The sequence below is a fragment of the Bombus pascuorum genome, chromosome 13 (genome assembly GCF_905332965.1).
Source record: "Bombus pascuorum chromosome 13, iyBomPasc1.1, whole genome shotgun sequence".
Taxonomy (NCBI): Eukaryota; Metazoa; Arthropoda; class Insecta; order Hymenoptera; family Apidae; genus Bombus; species Bombus pascuorum.
This window is the reverse complement of record NC_083500.1, coordinates 11,151,788-11,178,138: the sequence shown is the minus strand read 5'-3', so window position 1 is coordinate 11,178,138 and position 26,351 is coordinate 11,151,788. Positions and strand designations below refer to the sequence as shown.

Genomic DNA, 26,351 nt, shown 5'->3' with positions numbered 1-26,351 from the left:
GTTGAGGATAGTTTAACGCGTGAAATGCATATGATATGCATTGTTAATATTTGAAATATAAGACGTTGTGTATCATTTAATGACGTTTATTTGTCTTATTATTTATTGCATGCCACAACTATGTCAACGTTTACTTTTGGAACACCTACAACTTCGAGCAACGCAAGTTTTGGATTTGGACAAAAGTAAATACACAATTTTACATTTCGTATTCTTAACTTAAATTAAATTAATTAACCTTACATTATGAAATTGAAACATAGGGTTTTATATTTAAAATTTATATACTGAAATATTGATAATTTATTGTGTTCTAGACCTGCAACAGGTTCTAATTTAACTAGTACACCTTTTGGTTCAAGTACTTCAGCACCAACGTTAACCTTTGGAACTCCATCCACACCGGCAACAACAACTGGGCTTAATTTTGGATTTAATAGTACACCTGCAACTGCCGCACAGACACAATCAACTGGTTTACTTTTAGGATCAAATACAACTAGTACAACTACTGCGAGCAGTTTATTTCCAGCCCCAACTACGTCTGCGCCTTTATTTGGTGGACTTTCTTTTGGCACACCAGCAACAACTTCTACATTGACATTTGGTGCTCCGTCTGCTACAGCTACAACTGGAAATGTCACCTTTGGTGCACCTACTACGACAAGTATGTGATAGTTAGAGATATAATTTAATATTATTAATAATCAAAATATTATCTCTAATATTTTGTAATTACAGCATCACTTTTTGGTAGTGGTAATTTATTAGGATCAAAATTAGCTACTAGTGTTACTACAACTACCACAAGCACTATCAATAAAGGACTAGGGGGATTATATATATCATCAAGTAATAAAGGATTTTCACGATCAAATGCTGCTAAAGAAAATATTTGGCCACCAGAATTATTACAGACAATAGAGAAATTCAAGTAATTATTATATAGTAAAACTATTATATTAGAACTGTATAAAATTAATTAATTCGATATATGTTCTTAATTATAGAGAGTTTGTGAAGGAACAAAAGGTATTGTCTTCGGATATAGCAAGGGGCTCTGCGAGACCATTAAATCGATGTGCGGAAGATACAGCATCGTTGATGGAACTTTTAACAACGTTAGCTGGTTCAGTTCAACGAGATCGTTCTGCCGCTGATAAGTTGAAACAAGACACGGCAAAAGCGTTACAAAGTTCTGAAGTAGCTCAAAGAACGCATGATACTCCACCAGGATTACAATATGAAAATAATGCACCATTATTATTTTTTATGGAATTGGCTGATAGCTTTGAACATGATTTACTATTATTTAGATCTCAAATTGAAACAACAGAAAAACATATACAGACAATGATGACTCCAAAGACTTTAACTCCACAAGGTAAATTTATATTAGTATTAATGTTTCTCAAAATTTTTAAATATCTTTCAATTGGTTTTTAGAATTGACGATGGCTATGAGTAAACTTCACGAGTCTCTTGTTGCTGTTGCTGGTAAATTGCAAGGCGTACATTCGAAAGTACAACAACAAAAGGAACAGTATTTAAACTTTAGAAAATACGTTTTAAAAGATAATACAAACGTTTTTGAAGATATTAAACCAGATGGAAAAATATCTCGAAGTAGTATTGGAAAAATTACAAGTGGTCCTACACCATTTGGTCCAGGTAATTGATAATTTTTAGAACTTATTGTAATATACAAGTATTTATTTTATTTCATGTAACTATTAACGTGTTATATACTTTACTTTTATAGGAAATAAAAGTTTCCTTTCATCAACAGCACTAAATTCTAACAGACTAGGAAGTTATGAAACACGAAATCCATTAGGTAAATGAAATTAATATATAAATATATAATGTTAATATATTTTTTGTTGAAAACAAAGCCCCTAAAACAACGTATTCTCGTTGTTTCAACTATCCCATGAATATCTCCTACCTTCAGGTCTTGCGTGGATTTAGTATGAGGTAGATTTACTAACATTTAACGCCCTTTACTAAGTATTGTAGAATTTCACGTATATGAATAGAAAGACTGTTGCAACTAATTATTCTGTAAATATGATCGATTTAACATTTTTTATTTCTGTGATTTGATTTTGATTTTGTCTTTCCAGGAATAGAGTAAGGAATCTATTTTAGTTTATAAGGTACTATATTTTTCTTCAGTTTCTGTTTGTGTTGTGAAATATGGGAAGGGATGCATAGCTTTTATACTTAACATTTACTAATTATATACGAGAATATTCATTTTTAATAATAGTGAAATAAATGATATTCTGTTTTCTTCTTTTTCTTAATTTGCATTTTCAAATATCACATAGTAAAGGGAGGTTGAAATCTATGCTTCTTAAGGAATGGCTGTGTATTTTATATGTACTTTAATTGCTTTTGCTTCTTGGTGGTTTTGTAAGAATGCCCGCGTTAACTAGATTATATATTTAGAAGAATACACAATATATAGGAATACTGTTGAATATTAGTTTTATTAAAAGAAAGTATATAATTATGTCAATGTTGCTACTATGTTACTTTTCAATGACATTTTAATTCATTGAAACACAGCTTTAGCTATTTTACACGTCAATTAATCTGACTCTTAGAAATAGATGCAAAATAATTCAGTATATATGTTGTTACAGTTTGGGGAAATACAATACCAACACCATCTGCTACTAACATTACTCTAAGTTCGTCATTGAAACCACCAACAGCAAGTTTGACCTTTAATACTCCGCCAAATCTTACTACACCTTTACCAACGAGTGAATCAAACTCGAGTTTTCAACTTCAGAAACCTCCTGTTGGTAATAAAAGAGGAAAACATTAAATCGAGTTTATATTTATTCTCGTATTGTTAAGAATATTTTAACATATGATTATAAATATCCTACTTGATTTTAATATTAATATTTCGATTTAACATTATTATTTTTTAAAACAAGAATATTTTATAAGAAAATAAATTGTTATTACATTCTATAATTATAAGCATTTCATATATACAATAGTACAACTATATTTTAAGAAAATATTTGCTTAACGCATTTCTGTAATTCAAAGTATATTTTACTAATTTTATAGTTAAGCATAAATTTATATAAGAAATTAAAACTGTTCGTGAAGCATTATAAAATGACATATATTGTATATGTAAAATGCTTGTGAGCAAAACATTTGGAAAAAAGAAAATGAGTACCTAAATTAAATTTTTTTAAACAAGTTGCTAGAAATTTTTTACAGATATCTTTTATTTTGCTTTCTTTTTTAATATATTATAAATCCATACAATTTATATAGTACAAAAAGTGTTATTTATTTTATATTTTTCTCTTATTTTCTATCCTTCTTTCTTTATAATGTTCAAAACTTTCTATCCCGAAACATATTAGAAAACGTTATTTGAACTAATTATCTGAAATGTATTAGTTTTTTTTTTTTACAATATATGCAGAACGAGTATTAAAAAAATATTTCTACTCATTGTTATATAGCACCAACTTCTATGATGGGAATCAACAATTTGAAGGCATGTTGAATGTAAGAACTTGCATTTGTAGCCTATTTAAAAAAGGAAATGAAAATTTATTTCTTCACACATGTATACTATAATTTAATACATAATAGTATTCTCTTACCTCCATGAGAATCGTTGTTATATTAGCTTTAATAGTATGAGGTTTGTCTGAAGTTTCTGCAAGCTTATTTAAAATACTACAGTAAGTATTAGCTAATATTCCAATTTGATTAGACAGAGTATTTGTTAACTGAACTAGTGAATCAGTTTCATTAACAGTGCTACGATGTTCTTTGATTAGAAGTAATTCTGCAGTTTTATGAAACCTTTCTACAGAAAATGCTGTAAATTGTGCCAAAACTGAAATAGCATGTTCAAAAGTTTCTTGATCATTATGTGGTGAAGTAGTATAATTTTTAGAGTCTTGAAAAGCCTAAAATCAATATTTAACTTTGTATAATGCATTCAAGAGATAATAGTAAAATCTCGTATTATTAGGGCAGAAATTATTTACCTCGTGTAACTTTTCATATGTAATATTAATTCCAAGATCGCTGCAAGCTTCTTGTAATTTATATTTCAGGTCTTTCTCATCTGTTTCATCATTGTATTCATCATCATTATCTAATGCACATAATTCTTCAACTTCTTCCAACATTTTTTCAACAGAATTTAATTCATTTGTATCTAAGCTATTCAAATGCTGTTGTATTTTAATATTACTTTGCTTTGATAACATTTCTAATGCTTCTATATGAACAAGTCCTTGATAATCATCAAAGAGACTTTCAAAATGTACTTTTCTCATTTTCTGTCTTTCTTCCACTGTTCTTTCTGTGCTATCTGCTTTTTCTTTAGCTTCTCGTAGAATCTGAGATAAATTAGGCTTATCTGTTTCATTTATAAAGAAGGTCCTCTTTTTCTTTAAACCTGGATCACCTTCTTGCAAAACTTCCATTGTCTTTTTACCAATGGCTTCTAACGTATCTAATCCACCACTTACAACTTTGCTTCCAGTTGATTCAACCAGTTTTGTTATTGATGATACACTTGATATAAGATTTCCAAACCCGAAAGAAGATTGTTCTTTGGTCTGTTCCTCTTTACCATCTGGAAATTAACTGGAAGTTAACTAAAATAAAAATATAACAGTTTTATAATTTAGCAGTAATTATACCATTAAATAGTAGTAGTGGTATAGTTTATTTTCAATCTCTTGGCTATAGAAGGAACTTGGTTCACAATTATATATTTTTTCTATTGTCTTTCATTCTCAGTTATTCATCTACACACAAATCGATCCACTCGCACACACAATCTTATTTTACTCTTATTTTACATATTACATATCTATTGTCTATCATCTACCTATCTATTAACTATTACATATATCTATTATATCATTAAATATATCCATCCTACATCATTTATAAATATATAATAAAAGTTACCATTGTCTGTCTGGTTTTCTTGTTCTTCATTTGTAATAGATTTAGGTTCATCAGATAAAGCCATTGATTCTTCCAAAAGACTAAGTCCTTGTGATACATGGCTAGTTATTGTAGAAACTCCAACACTAGCTGTATTAATTAAAGTACTTACACCCCAATTACCCCAACCCCAACTTGTGGATGAGCCACTTGTTTCTTCAGCAACTAATGATAATCTTTTTAATACTGGTTGCAATTTTTCCTCAATCAATTCCTCTGGTAATTCAATCGGATCTTCAAGTCCTTCCCACCCTTCAGATTTAAATACTTCTTTGAATGTTTTATCAGATTTCAATTCTTCTGGCATATCAGATTCTGTTATCTCATCTTTCATAGAAAATTTACTAAGCACATCTTCTCCTGTCATCAGTATATCCCTTTCATTAATATGTGTATTATCTATATCAGTCATACGGTTACTACTTGGCATAACCTTTGTTCCTAACTTCTTTACACCTAATTTCTTTCCCTTATGTTGAATCTTTTCTTTTTCATTCAACTTAATTGTCAACTCAGAATGTAAGTCCATATTAACATCTTTTTCAGGGGATACTTCTACTTTATTTCTTCTTAACTCTATGTTTTCATTATTATTTTTCACTTTCAAGTCTGTATCACCAGTGTTGATCTGTGCACATTCTACTTTCTGTGAATCGATAGTTGAAATGTTTTCATCATTCTTTTCACAAGTTTCGTCAACACTGATAATTGGTTGCTCCTGCTTCTTATAATTACGTGTATCTTTAGTACTGATATCTTTATCAGCTCTTGTTTCATTAGTTGACGTATCCATTGTCGGCCAATATTTTTCCTTACTTCTACCGAAATTTATATTTGTATACGGTTGTGGAGGCACATATTCCGTATCGTCATCAGATTCCGAGTCTATTGTGTTTGGTAAATTCCATTGTCGCATTTGAGTACTTCTTTTTGTTGGTATATCATGGTTCATCTCCTCGTCAGCGCTTTCAAAGTCATCGCTTTCAGATGTTGCCATATTAACTTTGTACAAAACACTAAATTACTTCTTATTTATTAAAAACAACTTACGAACTATGTTCGATTCTCGATACGATTGGTTTACGTTACAATTGCACATTCAGTTTCTCGTAACGTGTAGAAAATTGGGGTTAAAAATGTCGCCACGTTCGGGAAACCTCCATACGTTCACATATCTGCACTCTCCACCACGTATATACATACATAATTATACACATGTCACGTGTCTTGTCGAGGAAGTAAGAATTCGCACACTTTATCAAATTTATAGTAAATGTACAGATTAAAAAAGTCGTGCATGCGAGAAATATTCTAAATTCTAAACCACTGGATTTCAATGCGACATGAATATAATTTCTTTTACTAAAGTGACATGAGCTTGATATATAGAAATTTTACAAATCAAATGTATATTTTTAAATAGAATTAAATATCTATTTTCAGATTAAAAGGAATGAAGGAGATTATGCTAAAGACACAGATTTTCACATTGTGGACGAAAATGTATTTATTATCAAAATAAAAAAAAAAAAACAAATGTTAATACTTATACAGAACAGTAAAAATGTGACATGAGAGATATTTGGATTGAGACTAATAAGTTAATTTCAAGCAAAATGATAGGAGTGAATAACGATAAATCACGCAAGTAGAAGACTAAATTACTCGATCGAATATCGATAACATTTGTAAGCCACGCATCAAGCGAAATAACAGCGAGAAGAAAAAAAAAGAAAGAGGAAGCAATACATGCGAATACCACAGTGGCTTATGAGACATTCTCGAAGGGGCAGCAACGGATTACCATCAGTTTATTCATTCGTCCCGGATGTTCAACGGTCTTGAGTGCACCTGCGTTTCCATGAGAGTCGTACGGTGGTGCCGCCGATGCAATATAACGGAAAATATGCGAAACTGTGGAAAGGGCATCGCGTTCGTCTGTTCCCGTCGTCGTTCGTGCACAGCGGTCAGAGACACGAGAGCTTTCGGCCTAGTAGTGGGAGACGATTCGAGAGAAAGAGAGAGAAAGAAGGAGAATACCAAAGGCTGGGAGGGGATTACGTTCGGTTCTCATCGGTGTACGCGTTGAGGCGAAGAGGAAGAGAGAGTGAGTGAGAAGCATTGCCAAGCGCACACGGTATGAACGTTCAGTGGCATGTTTCAAACACTCAACATGCTTGTAGTTGGCGCGAGGTTGTAGTATCGTACGAAACGAAAGAGTAGTTTGCGCGTATTCTTGCCACTTGAAACAACGGACTTGACAGAGTGTAGAATCTTCGCCGAGGCCATGTTCAATTCGATCCATGAACGGAGCAAAAGTGTCTTGCGGTAACCGTAACAGTGTTCCTGGCAGTTTCGTTCCGTGTAAGTAAAAAGACGGAATGAAATAAAACGCGTGGGGGAGAAACGCGAGGCGAATTCTGACATTCCTCGAAGGGAACGTCGCGTTGATTCCGCGCTGTCTTTCGCGGACGACGAGCACGAAGTTTAGTGAGAGAAAGAAAAGGGAGCACACGGTGAAATGTACTCGATAGTACCGGCATTAGCGTGCACTTCTTAAAGCGGGTCGCAGACGCAGATGCTGCCCCGTCTCTGCTCCGAGAAACTCGTCGTCGTTCCTGCTGCTCCAAAATGAGAACGACGTGGTTGTTACGTATTTGAACAATTCACCAATTTTCTTCGAAAATTTCATCAATGAAACGTGCATCTGAACAACGTTAGCCGGAGAAGTGTTCTCTGTTCGATTACCGGCACGATACCCCGAATATTTTTCTAAGTGTTCCTGCTATTCCCGATGGTGTAAAACAAATGATAAAATCGTGTAAGAACAGTAAGTAGGAATTAAAGGATGGTGTAAAAAGAACATCGCACGTGATACGTGGTAAAACCAAGGGCCTGATAAACAAAAGGATAAGAGTGCAAATAAAAGTGAACGACAGAGTGAGACGGCAAAGGAAGGGTGAAAGTGATTTTTCATATTTTTTCTCTACCAAATTCGGTTTACGGTTGGTGATGTGAAGAAAGCAAATCTAAAGGCTGTGTGCTATTTGGTATATTTCATTCGTCGATATATTGCAAAGTGACGAGTGCGGGATTAAAAGAAATATAAGTGTTACGATAATGTAACGGGCATTTATACTGGCGATCTTGTACAAATGTAGGACCACAGTACCGTCTCAAGGCAAGATACCAACAGTGGACTTTTCTTCGACGGCCAGCTATGTTAACGGTGGAATTCCGCTCGAGAGGAATCTGAAGGCGGGGACTCTGACGTCACTCCGCTCATGATAATGAGGTATTCATGATGGCGGAGTAGCGCGCGAGGGAGAAAGAGAGAGCGAGAACGTGTGTGTACATTATATATACTACATGAAATCTACATATATGTATACATATGCACGTGATGTTTCTATCTTTCTCTCTCACACTCTTTTCCTTCCCTATTTCTTTTTCCCTCGCTTCTTTTTTTTTTCTCTTTCCTTTCGACAGAGTATGTATACGTGCGCGTATATAGAGATGTATGTATGTGTGTATGTATGCACGCGCACGTGTGTGCATTCAGTGGCATGCAACACATCCTTTCTATCTCCATTCCACTGTATATCGGTGTGTATTACTATTGCGTGCCTTCTCTTTACCAACTCGAATGTTCTCTCTTTGTCTCTCTTACATCGACTGTCTTTCTTTCTCTTTCATCAATACAGCGTGTATGTGGCACGGGGAGTGTGTGCTCGCGCGCACAGATATGTGCCTGTCGACTGGTCGGTGATAGAGAGTTTTGGATGGATTTAGAGCGCAGTGAAATATGCCAAGGAGACGGAATGGGGAGATACCGCTTCCGGAAGGGTGGGACGTCGCGCAAGACTTTGATGGAAAAGTGTATTTCATCGATCACAACACAAGAAAAACAACGTGGATCGATCCTAGAGACAGGTACGCCATTTTCTATGTATATGTTTGTATGCACGCGTACACGTGCTAAAACAGCGAGTATATATGAAATTGCGTGCGATCTCTATGCGCGAACCTTATTTCATTTAAAGATCGCATTCGATTTTTGCCTCTTTCTTCCCGTGAATTTATGGACACGGATGAACGAGACGTTTTGTGCTTATTTGTGATAATAAACGTGTGTGTGTATAGTGAGCAAATTTGTCATAGACATATACACACGAGCGAGAACGCGAAATATTTCTGACGTTACATTGCCCTCGTGTGAGCGCCCCTTAAGTTCCCGAGCGTGTGTATCTACTACGTGTATGCGTATATTCATACACCGAGGACTCGCCGCGCCCGCATTCCAGTCGCCAGGGCCGCCGCGCTGTCGATGAAAAACTCGAGAAATCTGGTGACCACGGTCGCACGCGAAAATAAAACTACTATTCATTTGAACTTTCTGATAGAAAAGTCACAATTTCACTGCGTTTTAACCAATGGCAATTGTTGCCTGTGGAAACGTCGAATTTTTTATCTCAAATCTGATACATATTAACCATTTTGTTTTCTCTTATTTTGCTATTACTTAAATGTTATACACTACATTTATATATATATATATTTATTCATTTTTTATAGTGAAACTAAAATCAATGAGTTTAGATATTCATCAATTATTACGCTTTTAATATGTTTCAACTACATATGAATATATACCGTTCATAATCTATAAATTAAACACTGAAGAATTTACAAATACGCATAAATTATAGATGCTAATTTTTTAGAGTATAGTAAGTTAATGATCAAATATTAACAATCACTTGATATAACACTGTATGTGAATAGTAATAATAATAATCTACATAGTTAGACTAATTTTCAAGTGAAGTAATTTTTCAAAAGCAGAAATTATGGCCCATTCGACTCAGAAATGTCCAGTATCTGCATTCTTAATGCGTGAAATCGTACAGAATATTTTTTCTGATTCGTCAAAAGATCAAATGAAGCAAGTGCTAGTCTCACGATGGATCCAGTGAATGGCGCTCGTTATCGAGCAAAAGACTAAAATCTCGTTATAAAACTGGCTTACATGGACACTGTGTTCCACGTGTCCACGTTGCCTAGATTAATGTGTATACGCGTACCCGTGGAACGTGGTGTAAGTGAACCATCTTACGGGGCTAACCGGTATATAACGTACATGCAACTGACCGGTACCTAAAAATAGACCTTGGTACAAGGGTATTACTCTTCCGATTTTGATGTCGCCATTAAGACATCGATCTCGTTACATGCAGTCCTTTCGTTCGATTTTCCTTTCTTGTTTCGAGAAAAGAAACACTAATTCACGATATATTACTCATATCATTGTGTCATATATTCTGTATATATATATGTATTAGCTCAAAGTATTTGAACATTTTCTATAAAACATTCTTATCTAAAATGTTTTGAAATTTCACTAGCACTGTAATTAGACACTACTGTCATGATTATATTAATAAAATTTGAAATCAATCTGAAAATACTTACTGAGAAGCTACAAGACATCCACTGTAAGTAGAGATTTCACAGAGAGGATAAAAATATTTAAGCAATCGGTTATCCATTATATTAAGAAGCCTCAATATTCAGCAAGATCATCATAACACGTATGATACGTTTAAAATGGTTACTTATATTATACACTAATTTTTCAGTAAGTATGTGTTTGGATAAATATCCTATAATTTCTAGTTTACATTTTCAGATTTGTTTCAAATTTTAGCAATATAGTTATGACAGTCAGGTTTCACTATAGCGTTAACGTTTTAATTAAAATGTTTCATACAATACGCGTATTATATTTATAAATAGAAGTTCTACAAGTATCCAATTTTTTTCATTTAACAAATCCAAAAGATATCGAACAATCACAACAATTTTCTGCAATATTAATAATTATGCATGTATACAAAATAAAAATTGAAATATTTCAATGATATTTTGTGATATCACCGACGTATAATTGATACTTGTTTTCCACTCGAGTTATCGTTCAGCAATTCGAACGCAGATTACAGTCGACCTGTGTTTGCTGCTGTTTTTGTTTGCACATTTGGCACGCGAACAACAGAGCAGAGCCCGGTGTACGGTTATTCCGTGTGCCGGCGACTTTCGCGTTCCTCGAAATCTCGAAATTTCGTTCCCCGAATCCACTAAGCTCCTCTCGCCGCCTCTCGTCACCTGTTTCTTTTTTGGAAACTCGAATCGAATTCGCACGCGTTTCGTTTCGTCCGGTTTTCCCACTGTGCGTTCCTCACGCACTGCAACGCGTGGCATCTGCTCGACATCTGTGTTTAGGAAAATTCTTTCGCTCTCACGAGCGCGCGCATGCGCGCCAATGTGCTTCCACCATTTTTTTTCTTTCTCGCATTCTTTCGGTTCGAGTTCTTATAACATCGTTTCGTAAATTTACGATCGATACGCAACTGTTTATAGATTCATGGTTGGTTTCTTTTCGAATTCATTTTTCAAATTCGATTTCTGGATGTACGATTTTTGTTATTCGGTTCATTTGAAACACGTTGGACGTGAATTATTTCCTCGTACGTAGGCTGCAAGAATGTCCGTGAAAAGGAAAGAGAGAACGGTTGTTTCTCGGCTGCATTATGCAATTGTGACTTAAGAAAATATCGATATGCTGTCAACTTTCAAAGATAGTCGTTCGTGTTGCTTCTAGGTACGTCTTGGTTTTCCTAAGCAATTGATCAATAAGCATGTAGTAGTTTGTTGATATTTAATCGTTCATATTCAATTATTTTTCGTTGGATATTAATACATATGTAGTTTGTAAACTATCATCAAATATGAGGTTAGGGTATTATGAAGAAAATTGTTTTATTTTCCGTAGACTTGAAATTATTTTTATAATTTAGCTAATGAATCTATTTTAATCTGATTATTTGATTATTTATTTTATTAATGTATATTTTTCATTCATAAACTCGCTTACGTAATCACGACAGTTATCCATTTGCTCGAAGTCAAGATAGAAATCGTACGATTTCCATCTGGTATTTCTTCATTTGTAAATCAATCAGTATTGTAACTAAATATGATGCTATTGATTACGTAATTATTGTTTTAATAAGGAAAATTTATTGTTTTAGTAAGGAAAAATGAACAACTGACTTTCAATTATGAAATTAATATTGAAACAGCGATTAAGGAAGGAAAATATTGTTTTCGGGTGCTAATATTTGTTTCGTAATTATTTAAAAATTTATCACGTGAGAATGAAGTCATCATCTTCAATAATGAATTTTTAATACGAATAGTGAAAAAATCGTATAGTGCTGTTTGAGAAAGTGAAAGTGACCTCGATCTTTTATTCAAAAAAATGTTTTTTAGCAATTTTTTTTATCTTATTATTAGCCTGTTGTCGATTTAATTCCGACCACTTTTAATTCAACGAAATTTTTTGTTAGTTTAATGGTAATAAAAATTGTTTTAGATGTATTTCGCGATTAAATTTACCTTTCTTTTTTTTCGTATAAATAAAGCTTTAAGAAGCTATATCATTATATATTTACACTCGCAAAGAGTAAAATCGATCTAAGTGGAATTAATTTGTGTTTATTATAATACTTTTCACTTCTGTAATTACACATAGAGATTCTTAGTTAAGAAATGCCTCGATTAGCGAATTAATAAGCTTGTAGAGCAGCAAATGAATTATTCGTGGTTTTAATCAGGATAAGATTGAATTCGGCGAAAATATTTGCAATGTAATTTGCGAATTTTTTGGCGCGAAGGAATAACGTTAAAGGGATATACGGGCAGCGTGATATTGCGTATACATGTGCGTGACCAAAGCCATGGCACGAATTACGAGGCAGGAGTGTTCCCAAACTTGGAAATTCGAGACATTCCTAGGCCGTGACACATCCACGTACAGAGAACGAAGGCAAACGGAGATTCCTGTAAGCTGAGTACCATTATTTTCTTCTTGGAATTTTTACGCTCGAACACGTTTCAAAACGACTCTGCAACCCGACCGTCTCTCCATCAACGCAAACAGTCATTATGTCGTTAGAAATATTTTCAGCTATCATTCGCAATCACGATTTATACGCTTAACCGGCCTGTACGTGACCGATCGTGGAATATCCTCGTTGCCCATTGCAATTAAATACCTTGAATTCGAGCCTGCATATTTCCATGACCGTATGATTAACTGTGCTGGTATTCCCTATTGTAGTAAGTTTTCAACGCCGTTGGAATCTGACATATGTGAAAAATTCCTTAGATTATTACGTAGACATTTTGAGGTTAGGTTAGAAAAGTAAAATTTTAGTTAGAAGAAGAAAACTAGTGTAAAATACGCGCGCAAGTTTTAATATTTATGACAAGCGTACAACATTCATCGTCGATTGTAATTGTCGTCACAATTCTTCAAATACTTTCGATAATCTCGTACAATTAAATACCTTGAATTCGTTTCTTCATATTTTTACCAATCATATGATTAATCGTGTCAGTATCGTTTGGCATTCTCCATTGTAGTGGCCTTCCAACGTTGCTTAACTCTAAGAAAGATATGTGAAAGATTTATTGGACTTTTGGAGGTTATGTTACATTAGGGAAGCAAAACCAGAGTGTAAAATACGCACGCAAATTTTAATATTTATGAAAATACGCATTAATCCGTTAACTAGACCATTTCTTAGTCAGAAACTCCTCAAGTCATGGACTTAAGAATTAACTACATTTATTTTTAATTAATTTTAATTATATCCTGTTCAGTTTCTACACGCGTAAATACGGCATACAACAACTCGTAAATATTTACTAAAAATATTAGTTCAGTCCTGCAAGAAAGTCCAAGTCATACAAAATTGAATTTTTAAATACGTACATGAATTTAAAAATATATAAAATATTCCAAGCACATTATATACTTACGTAATACAATATTTAGCAGGTAAAGAGATTGTCTACCTAAATCCTACTTTTATATGATATGCATAAATATCCGTTGTCCACTTATGAATCGATCGAACAAGCTTCACGCCGTGAATAGGTAAAAATGCGAAAACGCGAGCGATATCGACGACGTGCACGCGTTCCATAATGCACAGCTAGTGCCCTTGGGTCAAAGCTTGGTAGTCGAAGAGGAACACCTACACGATTTGTATGCCCACGCATAGATGCTTGTTTGCTCGCGGTTGACGTTACATTCAGGGCCGTGTGTCTCACCTAGTCGCGAAATAAATAGTCACACCTGCTTTCAAGCGTAGCAACCCTTAACGCGTTAACTGCTACGGTGACCATGGGTGACCCACGTTGCCAAATTTCTTAGAACGAATAGAATAAAACGAATTTAATAGACCATCGAATTTTCAAGGTATATTCGAATTTTAAATAACATCGTCGGAAAAAGTTTCTCGAATACGATATAATATTTTGCGAGAATCAATTGTTATCAAACTGAAAGTAAAATATCAAATAAGATTGGCGTGGCAGTCGACGTGTTAAGGATATTAAGTTACATTAAGACATCCAATTCGATGTTTGGACAATTTTATTTATTTTAATATACCGTGGTAAGATAATTGCTCTTATCTGTTATCATCTCACGTTTCACCGTGAGAGACCATTAACGAGATATTTCTCATCTTTCGTTTATCGATAAAGAATAGTTATTATAATCGGAAAGATCGGTGGTAACGTCTCTTCTATTATATTGAATTATCTACTTTTTTATCGGATTTAATAGCGTTCAAAATAAATGAAAATTTATTGGTTAGTTAAATCTAGAGGATAGAGAAAGATACGTGTAATAATTGAAAAATACTCGTTTATTTCATTTTACATTCACAATCATATTTTGTATTTTATTTTATAATCACGAGAAAATAGAATTTCTTTAGAATTCATGAATGTCGATCGTTCTTATATTAAACGTTAACGATCGACATTTCACCTGTCCGTATTTTATTCGATTTATATAATTAACGTAATTGATTTACATAATCTCGAACACTTTTATAGAACGATGGATAAGAAGACGATAAAATTTAGAAAGGTACAATGTAGCTGCATACAACTGGTCGTAGGAACGTTCGAAAAAGCTGCGTTCTTAATTTACGCAATCGATTTAATTGAAATTCATCGCATGAGATAGTTGACTAAAACGCACGAATTATTCGACACTACCGATATCAAACGAAACTTTCTAGTACCATTAGATCTCTAATAATCTGCTGACAGCGAGCGTATCGAGTGTCAGACAGAAGGCATAGGAATGCAGGAATTTGCAAGTTAGGTGTGGCTACGCGCGTTAAAGAGTTAGACGCTGAAGAATCGAATCCAGAAGTAACATTAACTTTAGAATGAATAATTCCATGCAAATCATCCTCCGAGTACTCCTCCTAGATTTTTACTTTTAACACTTCGTAGTTTCCCTTTCGATTCTAACATTGTACGGTAATTGTATACGTTTCTGCGATTACTATTCTATAATAATATTCTAGTATTTAATATTATTAATTAATCGTTACCAATTAACGTTAATCGTTCATAATATTTTAGTATAATATAAATATGTCTAAAATATACTGTTTAGAACACGCAAACTCTTGGCAATTTTAAATAATCGTAATTAAATAAATATGTATTATGATTCTACCATTCAAAAAAAAGAAAAAAAAATAGATGACACAGATTGGTATAAATTAAAGTGAAACCAATGGTATATACGTATTTGTCGTGAATGTATATTCCATCAGGGCGTGTAAAAACGTAATGGAGCGACATAAACTATTCTTGAAATGCATTTCGTAGCTACGATATAACGTAACACCGTAGTCGGATTCCAACAAGAGAAACGATTAGAATTTCGAATCTTCCGTTGGTGTTTAACGCGATACGATTTTACACGGTTGTTAAAATAGAGTTTATGGCGTTCGTGAAAAGCGCGAGCAGGGACGCGTGGGTGTGCTTCCGCGCTCGCCCATCGACGGACCAAACGAGATTACTTTATAGCTATAATCTGTCGTGTTCCGGGCCCATTGTTCCTCGGTGTACGATGCAGGTATGCGCCGGTAGATTATACAATCTCATTCACGTGTACGCCAATGTATTTTTAAACGTTAACATTACGTTTTACGGGTGTTGTTACCGTTGCGATCAACCAGAACCGAGAAAAAAGAAAAACGGCTTTCGTTTCTTCAGAACAGATCACGAAACCAATACCAGGCGTAACGATGAGGGAAGGTTCCGAGAATAATTCTATTTTAGTCAAAGCTCGCAATTTAATTTATAAAATCTTGATAATTAGTTCAAATTATGGATGAAGGGTTTAATCGATCAGGACTTTATATTCGTGCAAGATTAGATTCCATAAGAGTTCGAAAAATGTGTAGAAATGACGCGCGACAGTTGCAGGGGGATAACGAATCAACAATTAACGCCATGAAAAAGTTGCAGTTGTTTATCTGCGTAACAAGAGTAACGAGAAACCCAATCTGTAGTATGAATGCTAAAATTGCATTTAATTTCGCAGAAAAATATTCACAGTGTAGTTTTAACAGCGAACAGATTTGTTAGAGTTTTTTTAAAAAAAGAAAAACGTCTTGCCTCGTATCGACGATGCTTTGAAACAAAGCGATCTTCTTTCTTTAGACCTATTTTCGTTTCGTGCGATTTTAAAGAATCGAAGAATCGAATTACACAATCCGTAGCGATACCACGCGTTCAACACTCTGTCCTATGTGTTTGTTTCTAACACATCTATAGCATAACCGAGACAAACGCGACAGTAATAGGTTGCGTGCTTCCTGTCGTTGTCGTGCCTTCTGTTGTTAGTTTCCTTCGGTAAACATCGCTTCTCAGCTTCCTTCATGGAAGAAGACTAGTAGTAGAAGCGAAGTCGACCGAACGTATCGTAAAAGCAGCCTTTGAAAGTCTTAACAAGCGGTGTGTGCTGATAGCGTGGCGTTAGTAACGCATTGTTCCGATATAACAATACCATATTGTCACAGCTAATGAATTCATTTTTTCTATCCTCTGTACCGGTGAAAGAAAGAAAGACAACTTACTATCACGTTTGGAAAAAATTCCATTGACTTTCAGCAATCTGTTGAACGTGTCTCTTCGTTTTATTGTAATATTATGTACCGTTAGAATTAAGTTATCAATGCTGTTGCTAGATATTTATGCAAATCGATAATCGTAGAAGTTAAGCGGAGCTTTTTTCCATTCGCTGAACATAGTTCTATACAATTTCGAGTATTACACGCAGCCTGTGCATTTTTACGTTTTCTTTCCTATTCCACTATATCATAAAAGATATAACTTAGAAAACACGAAGTTGGCACCCCGCTGGGGGTGGCTACCCACATGCTATATTTATTTTTATTTATTTTTTATTACCAATGAGATATAACACTTTACCAAATTGTAAAAACCAAAATAAAATAATAAAAAAAAAAAATATTCCACTATAGGAGAACCGTAAGCGCGAGTATACGCCGTATAAAAATCGATTTTCAATTTATGCAACGTATTCGCAACGATCTCTGAATAAGCTTCGAGGTGTACGTGTGCTCGCTCTTGACTCTCGGTCGACTATATTTCAAATATCGATCGGAATAGCAGAATAATAAATGGTAAGGAACTCGTTGGACAACCTATTGTACAAACTCGCGAGCAGAAACTCGCGCTATGTCAAATCGATTTAACCATGGTATAGCGCGATTCTATCGATACGGAACGTGCGTTTATGCAATTTTTATTACTCGATTTGTCTGTCCCATAGTCTCGCTTCCTCCACCTCCTCCGGTTGCTGTTCCTGCCTCGTCGCCTCCAATGTCGCCCTCCCCTCTTGCCCCTTGCCTCTTCAGCTGCTCCCTTCTCTCTTGTCCACGTTATTCCTCCGTCATGATGTACGTTCTTGACCCTCCTTCTCCTGCTTCCTCCTTCGTATTATAGGACAGCGCCGCGGTAAGGCCAAGGGCACATTAAAAACGTGAATCACGCGGCGGAAAAGGAATTAAGGAATTGTCGCTGAAATTCCATAACGTCCGCCAACATTTTCCAACATTTACTATGGCCGATCGTGCCTCGCACAGGATGTCGTTACTCGTTCAACGTGCTACAAGTTTTCAAGTGCTGTTTCCTCCGGCCAGTTGTTAAGAAGCTTTTTGCATTACATCTTTTTATTTTTATTAACGCTTTCGTTACGCTGACGCATATGTCGTCGCATCGATCGTTCCAAGAATCCTATCGATGTAATTTTTGCGCTTTTAGCCTTATAGTTTAATATCGCAGATAAGATATCGCGCCGTGCCGATAGTAATTCGCTATTATTATTTATCCACTCGTGGAGCAATTAATTCGCCTAAATAACGAGCAATCACAACAGGTGCAACTTTTGATAACAAAGAATTTCTCGCTGCTGCTTTTTCTTCTTTTTTTCATTCTACTGTTTACTCTTTGGTATTCGCATTCTTCTTCTATGCCGATTACCGATTCCATTTCACTTTCGTCGCGATAAAGTCGAGTTGGTCGCTGGCCTCCGGAGGTCAGGTTATTTTGTATGCAAGATATAATCTCTTTGTTGCGCGCACACGTATATAAGAAATGAAATTATTATCGAATTAGGTCGAATTAGCTCTTTTGCTTGTACAGTCATTACCGTTGTTGTTAGATACGTGTATCGTTATTTTTCTATCGATAAAATTCTTCCATCTCCAGCTGACCGACTATTTATTTCTTTCAGCGTATGTATTTTTCAAGATAATCTCTTCAAACTTTTTTTAATTGTAACATCGCTAATGTAATCGCTAGTCGAGTATTTCTCCAGCGTTTCGCTCGTTTAAACGCTTTTCTCCGTGTCGAACTTTGCTCGCGCAACAAAAATTACAGAAATTAAAAGCTATCTGTCCAGACAGATTTGAAAAACGAAATCGATCATTTTTATTATAGAGAACGTAATGTCCCTGGTATTTAGGATCGAAGAATCGATTATACGATTGCTCCGTGTTAAGTAAACTTCTTGAACCAAGGTTGATTTTCGTTTTTGGCGAATTCCTCTCTGAACCTTCGAAATCTTTTCGGATTACGTCATAGCCTTGTCGTCGGTGTTTCTTGAGCTCATTGCCATTAAAATACGAAAACAATCGCAACCGTTTAATCGAAGGATACAAGGATCGTACAAGGACTATGGTTTGTCCAAGTTGCATAAAAATAAATAGAGATTTTCCAAAGATAATGATACATATATTCTTGCAAATAATTATTACGTTAGATTATTCTTGCTGTTGGTATTTGGATGGCGCTTTAAATAACGATTCTGCTACATTTTGGCAACTGTTTCTAGGTATATCAGGGAGTACAATAAAGTTTAAAGGCAAAATCGCTTTGACAAATTTCTGACGTCAATTAACCGCTACTGACGCAAACTGATTGCAGGAATTATTTTTGGGCCGTAACATCGTGAAATGAACGCAACGACTAGAATATTCCATGTCGAAAATATCTTTGATATTTAACATCTATCATATAATATATCATATAGCTATATCACGTAATTAATATTTTTCTTAGAAGATTAGCAAATTCAGAAAGAAAAGAAACTAGATTTCTCATAATTCCATATGAACGTTTATATTTCCGTGTTGTTTCAATCGATAGAATTTCTATTGTGTATCTCGAATTCGTTGATACGAATTAACGATTCGTTTTCTTTCCGATTACAGATTTACAAAACCACAAACATTCGCAGACTGTATTGGAAACGAGCTTCCACTTGGATGGGAAGAAGCTTACGACAAGCATGTGGGTGCATACTACATTAATCACGTTAATCGTGAGTATCTCGTATTTATCTAAATAGCCAGTATATTTCTTACGCCTAAAAAAATGGAAATTACTATTGATTGCAATAATTGATTTATGAAAAATAATTAGAAAATCAATTTTAGTTAATCTAAATTGATTAATTAGTTGATTAGTTGACTATATTTTTATACACCTAAAGATTATTTTTGTTTAAAAAATAACAATAATTAGAAAGAAATAGAAGAAGTTGATTTTGTAATATAGTAAATATATATTAATATATAACTATTAATTTTAAATATTTATAAGAGTATTGTTTAAATGTCATTTTCGCTAAACATTCTCCGGATGACGATGCGGCTCAAGATTAACAACCTTTTGTCGTATGAAATGCGATGACTAACAACAACCGCGAGATTACGTATCGACTGTGCGTGAAAAGTTGAAAACTGAGAAGAATTACGACGAGAAACGTATTAAGCGGCTCCTTTCAATTTTCTCTCATAGTTATAGTCTTGAAAAACAGAGTTCGATAATGTCAGTTGATTGGAAAAAATTGCAAATGGAATGTCGCCTTAGTGCAACCTGTTGGGCCTTAATGAGATATCTTGTCCGAAGCGTTCCACGAGCGACATTTACAACGCATGCAAACGATTGAAAGACACGTGAAACAAAGATCTATAGTCTTAAGGTGTATCTAATTTATCTCTTTTTTTTTCGATCGTTTCAGAAACGACGCAACTGGAGGATCCAAGGCAAGAATGGCGAGCCATTCAGGAGGCCATGCTTCGAGAATACCTTCAGACCGCACAGGACGTACTCGAGGTAAGTCTCGAGTGTCCTTTTAATTATTTTCGTCGCGTTGAAGCACGCAAATCGTCCATACGAAAGGGGCTTTTAACGAGGAACGTCGATTCGTGTTTTATAGTACAAGTTTATGCGTCAACCGTCCCACTAATTACGCTTTAAAACCTGATACTTTAGCAAGTTGTACCATATATTCGAGGAAAATTGCTACCTATTTGAGAAACGATATGGTGAAACGAAATTATTATTTTATATTCAAATTATTATTCTAGTTTCACCTAGAACTCTTAGGCAAAGAGTTATTCTATTTTTATTAATCTAGAAAAGGATACGACCAATGTTGCACGGAGTTTGATTATTTGTCGCGGTAATTTGTTACAGCCTCGTTTACCTCTACTGTATTTTCCTATTATCAGTTACATATAAACATAGACAGCCTGAAAAGTTAAACTTGTACGGAAAATATGTCACAGCGTGACTTTTATACGCTGTATAAAAGAGAGAAATAGAGATAATTCAACAGTTTACGATAGCTGTACGAGCTTTGTACGAACAAAGGATGCAAAAGTATGGTTCACATTGTTAAGAACAACCAAACGTTGTATACGTAATTCTTCTTTTCTCGAGACCATTATAACACATCGAAAAGCAAGAAACTATTTAAAAAATTTCACGACAATAAACCAGGCGAAGCTACAACACCGCAACATTTGCTTTAAATCTAATTTTACTCGAGTTTGTTTGACTTTCACGAAGATTCTCGTTCATCGTTAAATATTAATTCTCAAGATGAAAACTCTTTCACGATGCTATATACGCGTTGCTATTGAATTTTTCTCCTAGCCAGATGAAAAATTAACATGACAGTGACATTGAACAGTGGATAGCGTAAAGGCAAACAGATATTTCTCGTCCTGTGCACCCTCGGTGCCGATGAACCTCCGTTAGTTGGGATTATAAGCAGCGAGGGACCGATGAACTTTTAAACGAGGGACGGTGGGAGCTGTAGACAGGAAGTTATTTCGTGAGAAATCATGTTACTTCCGGTCACTAGCCGCTCCCCTTCACCCGCTTGTATTCATATTTGTCGCCGGATCGGACGATTAACACCGGATTAACTAGTTTTCCCCTCTCGACGAGTCTACAGTCCGGGGATACGCTTGTCCGCTCTCTTACGCGCTTCGCGGTTACATCATTCGAAAAGCGAGTCTTTTACGATGAGTTTACGTCTCCTGGACTTTCATTGTGTCACTGTAAAGCAAGCGAGTAATTAGTTAACGCATACTCAGCGTTGAAATCGAACGAAAGCTCGTTTCTTATTTTTAGTTGGCGCTTCGTAATGTTTGCTTTCATCTCGCTCGTTGGGTATTTGATGAAACATCGGTCTATGAATTTTATCGATCGATTGCTTACACATATATTAGGCTCGTCATAGATATTAATCGCTTGTTACGATAAAAGAAATTGGATCATTTTCCATGAGAAAATTGTTGCATTCAGGTGTTAATATGGAATTTCAATACGATCTTTTATATTTGTCATAGATAACTTTGAAAGTGAAGGAAACAAGGAAAATATGTTATTCGTCAGTGTTATCTTTTCTCTGTTTCCCTTAATTTTAATCGAGTTGCTTCTTAATACGCGTCTGTCCTTTTTATCTTATTAAAAATTATTTTTCCATGTAAATGCGAGAGGCAACGCGTCGAAATCCGCGAATAGCTGGTATCTTCGCCAAGAAGAAATTATAATAGTTGGCACGTCTGACGGCGCGTATATGCGATTTACCTTCGATTCGTCGTAAGAAATTTTCTCGTGAAACGATTTCGGCAATACGTTACGTCGATGTAGCGTCGCGTATTCGCGGAACGTGAATTTCCGAAAGTATAAATGCCAACTGTGCGAAATTCCCGCTGCCTACGCGAATATTTCGCGTTAGTCTGGCGCTCCGCAATTCCTTTCCAATTTCAATCAGAAATAAATATCCGCTATTGCCAAGGATATTTCACGTTGGTCTGTCTGCGAATCTTCTTTCGATAATATTCCTGGACGAATTTCGTACGTGGCCGGAAGCGAAGGAAGACGACTTTTCACGTGGAACGCGACAGGAAGTGGGAGAATGTCGATGTACGGTATATTTATTTCGGTCGAAATACTGCACGCGTGATGTCATCGTCGATTTTCAAGATTGGCTCGCTGCTCGATTCTAGTTTCGAGATTGTCTGGAGACTTCTCGACGACAGCCTTAGAACGCGTAATCCGCGGGGTGAGAGGAGTTCGTCCCGCAGACTAAACAACCGCTTGTCTCGTCTTCTTATTTTTTGTCCTTTTTTTTTTTTTAAGAAGAGTCTAACGTTTTCTCTTTCTTCCTTCTTGTAGAAGTTTTTAAATACGATTACCATCAGCCATCAAATTACAAACTTTTCGATTCTATTCATCTTCGTCCGTAAAACGTAAGAATCATTGAAATCGTGCAAAGCAAGTTTTCTTTGTTATATTAATTTAATTGTTTCTACGATTTTTGTAAAACGTCTGCGATAGTCTTATGCCTGGCTAACGATTGTTTTCATGTCTCAATGGCAATGAGACCAAGGAACACCGATGACGAGGCGCCATGACGTAATCTTGAGGAATTTCGAAAGTTTCATAGAGAGGAGGAATTCGCGAAGACGAAGATTGACCTTGGTTACGACCAGCTTATTTATTATTGGAAGGTTATACGATCGGCTTTTTAATTTATGAAACGATAGAAGCATTAAATTCTTCGCTGTTTCTCTATGCTCATTTATTTGCTTATTATGAATCACGAACTAGAAAAAATCTTGGTTTATTAAATGATAAAAGTAACGGAGTATCTAGCGAAGTTTAAGTGAAAAACGAATCCGAGCCAAAGAGGACGTTATACATCAAAAAGTCAGAAGCAGAACAGACAGCAGAAATAAGTGGGATAGACCGTGATAATTCTATTCGCTTATTCATTTTAATAATTCATCGATCCAACTGGGTCAGTGTTATACTTCACGGTACTCAATTATTAATTAGCCGAGTAGGTTGCTTGGTCTAAAAGCTATCCTAAACTCGATGAATAGATGGATGTTTCTTTTACCGAGAGACTTTCAAAATTACGAACTTTTTTTCGTATGACTATGCAACAAATTTCGTTGTTTGAATATCTCGGGTCATCTACATAGATATAAACTTTTTCACAAGTAATACGTTCTTACGTATACGTACTTCTTCGTTACTTTCACTCATCGTAGATCCTATAAACGAAATTTTCAAGCTTTTCTTTTCCTCGTTACGTTTCCTTTTAATCCTTTCAGTTTCTTAATTAATTCCACGTACACTGTTGGTCATATCGTCACCTGTTACATTTATTTCAATATTCTGACAAATTTTAATAATAATTGTCTAAATAAAATGTAAATAAATAAATGTAATAAAAAGTATTCGAATATCATCGTAAATACCACGGTATAAAAAAAAGGAAAGTCAGAATAGGCTGCGATGAATCGAAGATCGTTCAGATTTTCGATGGGATCTATAAGATTATGAAACTCGGGTCGTCTCTTTCTCGTTCGCCAGCAATGGGAATTCTATCGTCTTTGTCGGTTCTCCACGTTTCCAGTATTTTCCTTTTTCTCTCAGTTTTTCTCGCTTGCTCCCGCTTGCCAGCGGACTCTGGCTCCTTTACTCCTGTCTCTACGATGCCTCACGACTCTCTACGAGGCAGCGAGATGCGAGTGGAATTTTAATTGCCATTTATTTTTGCTCGCTCGGTTCCCTCGTACCGCTCGTCGCATCGTCTCGCGCGGACAGATACAAAACCGATTATGACACCGCCGGAGGAAGTTGCAGATCTCTCGATGCTTTAAATTATACAGGGTGTTCGGCAACAAATGGCAGAGAATTTAAGAGGCGCTTCTACGATACGGAATAAGGCGAAAACGAAGAACAAGGCAGTGGCGTTTCAGACTTTGTTTATTAGTTATTAGCGTTTAAAAAGCAACCAAAATACCCCCGAAGCCTGGCAAACTTCTCTATACGAACGAATGTAGGGCAACCTAAACGATGGGGGGCACAGTGATCCTCAAACTTGAAAAAGATTACAATGTTCAATACACTCAAATTCCATAGGATGGTTTTATTTATTTTCGTGATCATTCAAAATTGATCGAGACGATATATTGAATTTTAAATTGGTAAATAATTTTAAATCTGTAAAATAGGAAAAATATGATTTCTTATATTTTTCTCCTGTGATTTTTAGAGCATCGTTTTGCATATGATCACGTACGATACTAACACGTTACGCATTAGTTTATTACATAATTACCTCGAAATTTATCGTCAAGCGCGGCTCGATACGATCGAGCTCTCTCGTAACAGTTCTCATCACTGACCAGTCCCAATCATTCTTGCCCGCGATACAAACGAAAAAAGAAATAGGTATATCGTGACTCTTGGCAAATAGGAACAGCCAGCATAGTCTGGCCGTTAATTTAAAACGTTCCGACAGGTGTAACGTCTAGTCCGAAGCGACGTTGGCTCTACCTAGCAGTATGAACGTGTCTGCCGAGGAAAGTGTATCGGATACCGAAATACGTAAAATATACATATGTACGCTGTGTACCTTCACGCTCGAAATAGTGCTTGCCACGTACATATATACGTACACAGGCGCGTTTCACCGAAGACGTCCTTTTATATGTACATATATGCGTCATAACGGTTTCAGAGACTGAAATCGCAGTCATTGACATCGTCATCGATGTAGCCGGTGGAGCCAAATTCTGAAGGCGGTTTCTTTCAGATTAGTTTCGAAATCGTCACAATCGTCGCTTCAAAATATCTTCTTACGCGTGAACGCGCGAAAGAAACACGACCTTTACATGTATCTGGTAGCAGAATATTCGTTAAATAGAACGTAGTGGGCACGATCGTAGAGTTTGCAGCAATAAGGAGACAGGTCTAATATATTGGTCGATTTTGCGTTTCGATTTATGTAAGATTACTCAAATTACTAGATAGTGGAGCTACCTGCTTATCGCAGCAATTCGTTCAGTTAAAGAAACGAACATCGGCAGAGGCTGTTTCACCCACTAATTATTATAACGAGTATTTCATTTTTTATATTCTCTGTACTCTTGCGTGTTACGTGAATTTTGTTTCAATTTCCAGCGAATATATTAAAATTCGCCAACGTTTGCATTAAAATCACGTTACGTAATCGATCTCGCCGATATTCGGCAATGGTATTCGAACGCGTGTCATCGAGTTTCTTCTGCGCTCGAGGCCGAGCTTTTTTCATAATGCGTTGCTAATAACCCTATCTATATGTATATGTATCGAGGCTGTATTCATGGGGACGTTCGTACTCGTTTACTATCCCCGCAAAATCGACTATAACGATCGCGTCGCAAGATTACACGGTTACGATGTCCGTGTGCCATTCGATGTAGCGTGGGCCGGCTTTAGGACGACGATATCTTGGCAAGTGGGCAAGCAGACAAGCGAGCGAAGCAAAGCAGGCAAGCTTGCCATGAGAGATTGGAATGTCTCCCGTCCGTTCGAACCCTGTTCCCCTCCACACCTTTCCACCACTCTCCGCCCCCACCCTGCTTCCCCTTCGTGGCTCCGTGTCTCTATATACTGGCCCCTGCCAGTGACTTCCTCTTCTCTCTTCTACGTTTTACTCTATCTCTCTCCCACCGACGCTGTCTTCTTATTCCATCGTTTCTCCGCTGGGTCCTGGCGTGCAAGGT

General features: G+C 35.7%; 3 protein-coding genes across 12 annotated transcripts in view; 2 read left to right on the top strand and 1 right to left on the bottom strand.

Annotated features, from left to right (window-relative positions):
* Positions 1-15: 15 nt before the first annotated feature.
* On the top strand, positions 16-6,553 carry LOC132913257 (nucleoporin p58/p45). Of its 8 annotated transcripts, none has more exons than XM_060971451.1 (9): positions 17-185; positions 318-667; positions 742-934; positions 1,011-1,384; positions 1,447-1,671; positions 1,763-1,837; positions 1,955-1,977; positions 2,127-2,159; positions 6,460-6,553. In XM_060971451.1, the coding sequence occupies exons 1-7, from the start codon at positions 121-123 to the stop codon at positions 1,969-1,971; spliced, it is 1,299 nt and encodes a 432-aa protein (XP_060827434.1). In that variant the 5' UTR covers positions 17-120; the 3' UTR covers positions 1,972-1,977; positions 2,127-2,159; positions 6,460-6,553. The 8 variants fall into 8 exon arrangements, with proteins under 8 accessions (XP_060827430.1, XP_060827429.1, XP_060827434.1 ...); XM_060971448.1 differs by lacking the exon at positions 6,460-6,553 and adding an exon at positions 2,652-2,840; XM_060971453.1 differs by lacking the exon at positions 1,955-1,977.
* Positions 3,214-6,422, bottom strand: LOC132913255 (protein FAM114A2). Its single transcript, XM_060971445.1, has 4 exons — positions 4,978-6,422; positions 4,041-4,636; positions 3,648-3,959; positions 3,214-3,570 (listed from the first exon to the last, which is right to left on the bottom strand). Exons 1-4 carry the CDS (start codon positions 6,011-6,013, stop codon positions 3,496-3,498), a joined length of 2,019 nt encoding a protein of 672 aa, XP_060827428.1. The 5' UTR covers positions 6,014-6,422; the 3' UTR covers positions 3,214-3,495.
* Positions 6,554-7,070: 517 nt separating the features above from the next.
* LOC132913251 (protein kibra) overlaps positions 7,071-26,351 on the top strand; it is a 42,481-nt gene continuing 23,200 nt past the window's right edge. The window contains exons 1-4 of one of the 3 annotated variants that reach the window (XM_060971432.1): positions 7,075-8,311; positions 8,809-8,949; positions 19,701-19,810; positions 20,513-20,607. In XM_060971432.1, coding sequence (XP_060827415.1) covers positions 8,822-8,949; positions 19,701-19,810; positions 20,513-20,607 — 333 coding nt within the window. In that variant the 5' untranslated portion in view covers positions 7,075-8,311; positions 8,809-8,821. Of the gene's footprint in view, positions 8,312-8,720; positions 8,950-19,700; positions 19,811-20,512; positions 20,608-26,351 lie in introns of all 3 variants that reach the window. The other 2 variants (XM_060971431.1, XM_060971434.1) reach the window with 2 other exon arrangements.

Bases quoted from the DNA above. Each gene is read 5' to 3' on its own strand.
- LOC132913257 (XM_060971446.1), top strand. From the start codon at position 121: ATGTCAACGTTTACTTTTGGAACACCTACAACTTCGAGCAACGCAAGT. The intron at 668-741 runs GTATGTGATAGT...TTGTAATTACAG, and splicing joins TGGTGCACCTACTACGACAA to CATCACTTTTTGGTAGTGGT. The intron at 1,838-2,651 runs GTAAATGAAATT...ATGTTGTTACAG, and splicing joins TGAAACACGAAATCCATTAG to TTTGGGGAAATACAATACCA.
- LOC132913255 (XM_060971445.1), bottom strand. From the start codon at position 6,013: ATGGCAACATCTGAAAGCGATGACTTTGAAAGCGCTGACGAGGAGATG. The intron at 4,637-4,977 runs GTAACTTTTATT...GTTAATTTCCAG, and splicing joins AGAAAACCAGACAGACAATG to ATGGTAAAGAGGAACAGACC. The intron at 3,960-4,040 runs GTAAATAATTTC...TATTGATTTTAG, and splicing joins CATATGAAAAGTTACACGAG to GCTTTTCAAGACTCTAAAAA.